The sequence below is a fragment of the Oryctolagus cuniculus genome, chromosome 2, assembly GCF_964237555.1.
Source record: "Oryctolagus cuniculus chromosome 2, mOryCun1.1, whole genome shotgun sequence".
NCBI lineage: Eukaryota > Metazoa > Chordata > Mammalia > Lagomorpha > Leporidae > Oryctolagus > Oryctolagus cuniculus.
In genome coordinates this window covers 36,024,756-36,030,918 of record NC_091433.1, presented here as the reverse complement: position 1 = coordinate 36,030,918, position 6,163 = coordinate 36,024,756, and the positions used below count along the sequence as shown (strand labels likewise).

The 6,163-nt window shown below is 56.0% G+C and overlaps 1 protein-coding gene across 1 annotated transcript; it reads right to left on the bottom strand.

Moving 5' to 3' along the window:
• Positions 1-372: 372 nt before the first annotated feature.
• On the bottom strand, positions 373-5,884 carry SHISA3 (shisa family member 3). The gene is made up of 2 exons (XM_002709408.5): positions 4,587-5,884; positions 373-1,911 (listed from the first exon to the last, which is right to left on the bottom strand). The coding sequence occupies exons 1-2, from the start codon at positions 4,858-4,860 to the stop codon at positions 1,472-1,474; spliced, it is 714 nt and encodes a 237-aa protein (XP_002709454.1). The 5' UTR covers positions 4,861-5,884; the 3' UTR covers positions 373-1,471.
• Between the last annotated feature and the right edge of the window lie 279 nt (positions 5,885-6,163).

Sequence of the window (6,163 nt, the reverse complement as noted above, 5' to 3'; positions counted from 1 at the left end):
TGCTCAGAAAGAACTACTGAGGGAGACATGTGATAGTACGAATTCGTGTAAACCTGCACTCCCAGACCACACTGCAGGGGCCAGGTGGGCCAGGCAGGGGAAGGCCAGCAGGAAGCCAGCCAGCGGCAGGCGGTGCCCTGTCTGCAGAGGGTTGGCTTGACCCCATGGCAGAGAAGGACGCACCATGCCACCCTTCTGCGTGTCACAAGAAGCCAGAAATCCAGACTCTTCCAAGCAGTGTCGCTTTGCTAAAACTCTACAGGCCAAAGGACTTGTGCAAGGGCTGCATACAACCCTCAGAAAGCTTGAAAATGGCGATTCCTCTGCTGCTCTCCTAAGCCCTGCTGGAGACAAAAAATTAATCTCAAGATATGAGGTAAAGACATTTCTTTTTATTGAATAACAAACAATATCACTAAGGAGATAAAATGAAGTGCTTTGATTTGAAATTCAAATAGAGTTCATAAAAACATATTTTATTTATTCTAACCCAGCAGGATATTTGCCCAAATACATACATAATCATGGGGCATGAAATTCAGTGGCCCTTGAGATAGGTAATATTAGATGATTACACCAATAGCTGGACTTTGATCTCCACCATTATCATTAACAGAGAAATTACAGTGTGACTACTAAATAATTAGTACTGTCAGTGTAGTAAATACATTAAATTACCAATTTTTACATTTGTACATAACTCATTTTACAAATAAATGTTTTAAGACCCAACTGTCCAACTTTCATTTAAACACTAAATGTTGCTGAACAAAAAGTCTGCAATAAATATTCCCTCAGGTGGGTTGGGGAAATGACTTTACATAGAAACTGTGTTGCAATGAATGAATATATAAGAATACATAAAACTTGAAGCTCCTCCTGTGGTTATTGAAACTTTGAATTATTGAAAGAAAACTTTAATATTTGAAACAAAATTTAGTTATTAATTTAAAAAGTTAATGTTCCCAACATGCTAATATTATTAGGTTACTCCAAAAGATATAAATAGGTTATTCACTGACTTCTCAAGTTTACTTCATAGTTAATTTTTAACTGATCCTTTGATAATCACAATTAGGTATTTTTCTTTACTCATTTATGTATATTTGTATTATAACTCCATAAACAACTGATGTGAAAAAGGATCATGTAGCCCTTTCCTAAGCACTATGCTGCTAAATTGTCGAGTAAAACATTTTCAGTCAATTTGTAACTTCAAAGTCAAACTGTTGCATATTTTGAATAGAAGTAGCATGGGTTGAAATGTAATAGTCACAACATCTGCCAAGCCAGACATTCTGTGATTGTAGCCAGGAACCTCAAGACTAGAAAGCGCTGTGTTTTCTTACCACTTTCCGCCATGACGTTGGTCAGTTACATGAGAAATTTCTTCAGCAAAGCACTTGACATTGGAAGCATCACTCTACCTGTCTGCCACTTTACTACATGCTGGATTCATGGCCATGACCTGTCAACTGGAGCTGAAGTCTGGACAGCTCTTCCCAGGCAGCGGGGGCTCCTGCTGAAGGGGGTAAGCGAAATACTGAGGTGACACCAGGAAACCGGATGGCTGTGTCAGGTGGATTGGGTGGCCTGTGGTGTAAGGCGGGGGAGGTGAGGGCACCAGGCAGCTGGGCTCCGCCCTGGCGAAGGAGAATCTGCGGATGGAGCCACCTGTGGAGCTGGAGCTGGTGGCTGTGCTGGACTGTCTGGAAGGTGTCCTGAGGCTCGTGGAGGTCAAGATCATGGGCAGGGTCTCTGTCTGATAGCTGCGGAGTGAGAAGCGGATTGGCTGCTGTGAGGGCTCCTTGGGTCTCAAACAGGTGCAACAATAGATAGCCACTAAAGAGCCCAGGATGATGAATGCGATGAAGATGGAGCCGACGATGAGGAAGGGGACGTAGACCGGCTCTACAAGGCAAAAACAGACACACAAGTGTTTGCATCAGGGTCTCCCAAGCCTGGGCTCTGCCTGGGCAACTGAGGGGAGGGAGGAGGAGGCTCAGTATTACCACTGTCGTCAGCTCAACTTTTCAGAGCCTATTACTGCTAACCTCGGAAGTGCAAGCTGTGATGACAGAATATTCTCACTACGCTAGCAGGGAGGAAGCAAACTGACACTGTAGCCTCTGTTAGCAATTAGCCACCACACCGCACATCTGGAAGTCAGAAAGGCACAGAATCTGTCCTCTTGTTCATGCCCTGGAGGGGGTTACTATAACTATGGGACTGAATCCGGGAGTTTAGTAGTTTTGTCATGGTGGGGCACCTGGGGTTTTGACCCATCTCTCAGGCTGGCCATCCATCTCCTGTCCAAGATCTCCAAGCCAAGCCTGGACACTCAGGCCTTGTTAGAGACCCCCCTCCAGGGTTTTAAAAGACTCTAAAAATAACAACATAAGGAAAGCCACAGAGGCTCCAATTCACTGTGTCTCCTGTTGCATCATAAATTGTCAGCTCTTCCTTCCTCCTTTGAGCACGATTTGGGATGCCTGCTCCACCTGCCATGCCTCTGTCTCTGCCTGCACACCCACAGTCTGGGAAAGCCAGGCTGAACTGCAGAGAGTTCTTGGTGTCGGCAGCCCAGGCTCCCACAGCTGAGAGCATTTCCCTTTCTCTACTAGACAGACATTTCCCACCCCCACCCCGACCCGGTTCAGTTCTCCATGTCTCTCCCCTTCTGATAGAGCCACGATGGGATGCAGCCTCCAGCTCAGGGAGAAGAGAAAAGCTGCATTGACTCAACCCTACTGTGCACCTGGCTCTTTCATGATCTGACTCAAGTGCCATGGAGAACCTGTTAAAAGGACACGCTAAGCTGGCTTACCCATGGGTTTTTGACTTTTCCAAAAACACAGCCAGCGGCTGACAGGTAGCCTACAACCTCGGGGGACTCCCGGGTCTAAGCCCTTGCCGGCCACCCACTCTCCCGCGGTTAACGGCCCTGGGGAGCAAGGCAAGGGAGGTGACTGCCGGCCCTCACGGCGCGCCCCGCCAAGCACTCACACACTCATCTCATCAACAAGCAGGCCCGGGCCAGAGAAGAAACTTGCCCAAGGTTACACCCTTGGCAAGCGACAGACCCTCTGGGCGCCTGATCCCAGCCTCGGGGAGAGGGAAACCGCTCCTCTTCCCTGCTGTCTCTCCCGCCTCGGAGAGAGGGGAGGCCCCGGAGGGAGTCCGGCTGCAAACCCGGCAGCTCCCCTCTGCGGGGAGGAACGCGCTCCCCACCGACCCAGGCGGAGCCGCTGCGTTTTTCTAACAGGGCAGAGCCACCGGAGTCCCCTACTTTCCACTGAGCATCTTTTCTCCAGAAACCACTCTCCAAATCCTCCAAGATTGGACCCCCAGACTCCCGCAATTCACTCCCTTGAGAGCCTGGTGGACCCGCATAGGGCAGGCTCGGCTTTCCTCGAGGTTAGCAACTGGGGAGGAGGGCCTCCTCAGCGAGGCCGCCAGCCTTCCCCGGGACCCTCCCCGGCCGGCGTCGGGCTGAGGCCCCTGCGACCCTCCCTCGCCCCCCTCCCCGCGCCGCCCCGCTCCGGGCTCCGCCCGCTTCTCGGGTTTCCGGACCGTAAAGCCGTCGCCTGGAGCGCTGAGGGGTTCCCCTGACGGTCCGATTCAGGTGGAAACATTTTTTTTTCCAAGGTGTAAATTTCCTCTGCTGGGGTCGTGATTTATTCCCCTCTGAAGTGAGCGGAAATTTGACCCATGTTTTCCGACGTGAGAATAGGGGGCGGGGAAGCCCCTTCGACCCCGGTTTCTAAATCTCAACCTCCAAGTCCTGGGTGTTGCTGAAAGGCGTGACAATAGGGGGTGGGCAGGGGAGAGTAAATCGATGCAGAGAAATGAAAGGAAGTCGGGAGAGTGGAGCAGCGGCTTAAAAATGCTACAGGGACGGTGGGAGAAAAGGAGGGAGGGAGGGAGGGAGGGAGGGAGGGAGGGAGGGAGGGAAGAAGGAAGGAAGGAAGGAAGGAAGGAAGGAAGGAAGGAAGGAAGGAAGGAAGGAAGGAAGGAAGGAAGGAAGGAAGGAAGGAAGGAAGGAAGGAAGGAAGGAAGGAAGGAAGGAAGGAAGGAAGGAAGGAAGGAAGGAAGGAAGGAAGGAAGGAAGGAAGGAAGGAGAGAGGGAGGGAGGGAGGAGAAAGAAAAGAAAAAGAGAGGAAGAAAGGTTGAAGTTGCTTAGCGCAGCGGGCCCACAGTCGCGCTGCCCCTCCCTTGGCACCACGGTGGCCCCTCTCCGCCCCGAAAGCCGCGCGTAGTCTAGTGCTACCCCGACGGCCCTTCTCCCCGGACCTCCAGCGTCCTCCCCAGGACCATCAGGTGCAAACTCCCGGTGCTCGCTGTCCCTAGCCAACTTTCACTGGCGCGGACTCGCGGGGACCGCCTGTGGCGGGAAGAGGGACTGCAAAGGAACAAGGCCCCCTGACCCGAAAACGCGACCACCCACTCCTCCCTTGATTCCCCCACACCTGGCTGCTGCGTGCACTCTGCGCACAGACCCTGGGAGGCCTGCTCATCCCGCCCGGGAGCACTCGGACGCCCGCGGCGTGTCTGCGCGGGACTTCTCCCCTGGGCTTGGCACTTACGCGCGGTGATGCCCGGGTGCTCCAGCTCGCCGCGGTCGTTCGTGCAACCGCCTTGCTCCAGCCTGGCGTCGGCCGCGGCGCAGCAGTAGCGGAGCGCGCAGGAGCCGCAGCAGATGGTGGCGTCCAATGTGTCGAAGTCCTCCGGGCATTGGAAGCCCTCGTGATAGTTGCCCTGCACGTCCACCCAGCCGTGGCAGTACTCGCCGGACTGCTGGGCACCCGCCGGGCCCCAGCGCAGCCAGCCCAGGAGGCAGAGCGCCAGCAGCGCCCCCATCGCCGCTGGAAGCCTGGGCGGCGGGGAAGGGGACGCACGCAGCTGGAGAGCGAAGGGCTGAGCTGGGACTCCCGGCACCGCAGTTCCGCCTCCCTTGGGGTACGGCACGGGCGGCGGACCGCTCCCGCGGAGGCTAGCGGTGGCCGGAGAGGCGACAGGGGCTGCGCTGAGGGCTCGGCAGGCCGGGGGTCTGCATGGTGCGCGGGAGCGAGTTGGCGAGGGACCACGGGAGGTGCTGGCAGAGGCTGCTGCTGCTGCCGCCCTTTGCCAGGCTCATCACGCGAGGGGCGCGCGGATCCCCCGGCCACCTCCCTTCCCACTCCTCACGGGAGCCATCGCGACGGGCGGGGGCTGCCAAGTCCAGGACCACAAGGCGTCCCGACCTGTGGCTGTAGCCGGGTCCCGAGAGGAGCCCCGAGGAGGCAGAATTTGTCCCCCACGTGCGGCTGCCCAGCCCCCGCCCTTGCCTGTCACGGGAGCCGGAGTCAGCCTGGCCGCGGCCAAGTGCAAACGGCCTCCCGGCTGCTGACAGCTCTGCCAGCGAGGCGTCCCTTAAAAAGGAAGAGGGAGAAGAGGGAGGAGGAGACGACGAGGGTGAAGAGAGAGTCCGCCCTCCCGGGTGTCGCGGTTGGAGCTAATCACAGCGGGCGCGGCGCGCGCTGCGGGGCCTCTGCGCTCTCTGGTTCGCGCGCGGTCCGCCGCCTACCCCTGCCACCCCCGCCCATCGCGCTCCCCCAGGACCCGACGCTAAACCTGCGGGACCGGGCCCTCCCCCGCACACACCCCAACCCTCACCCAGCCCAGACAAGCGCGCGCAGAGGTCAGGCTGCGGGGTTCCACGTGTGTCCACGCGCGTCGGCGCGGTGACTGAAGTTTGTCGGATCTTCTCTCTCTTCGTTCCTGGGACACCGATTCTCGGGGTTTGGGACTCACAACACGATATTTACGGGTCGCCAACGTTAGCATTGAGTTTTCCACCTGCGTCGCCGCGGTTCCCGGGAGAAAGGGCCGGTATTCCCACGTTCACACCCCCTCGCCCCCTCGCCCGCCCTAGGCTGAGCGCCTCCGCTCCCCTTCGCCAGCCGAGGCTCGCGCGCCCGAACTCAGAGGGCGTGACTTCGCGGTTCGCGCCCGCAAAGGACATAAAAGAACAAAATGAATGATAATTGAGCAGATCTGAACTTCTGTTCGGGCAAAGAAACACATTTCTTTAAATGATGTGTCCCCCGTGTGCTATTTGCAGGGGCACTGCTCCTTTAGCGGCGTAAGTGCCTTATGAGCTGGTGTTATGTGAAACCTGGGC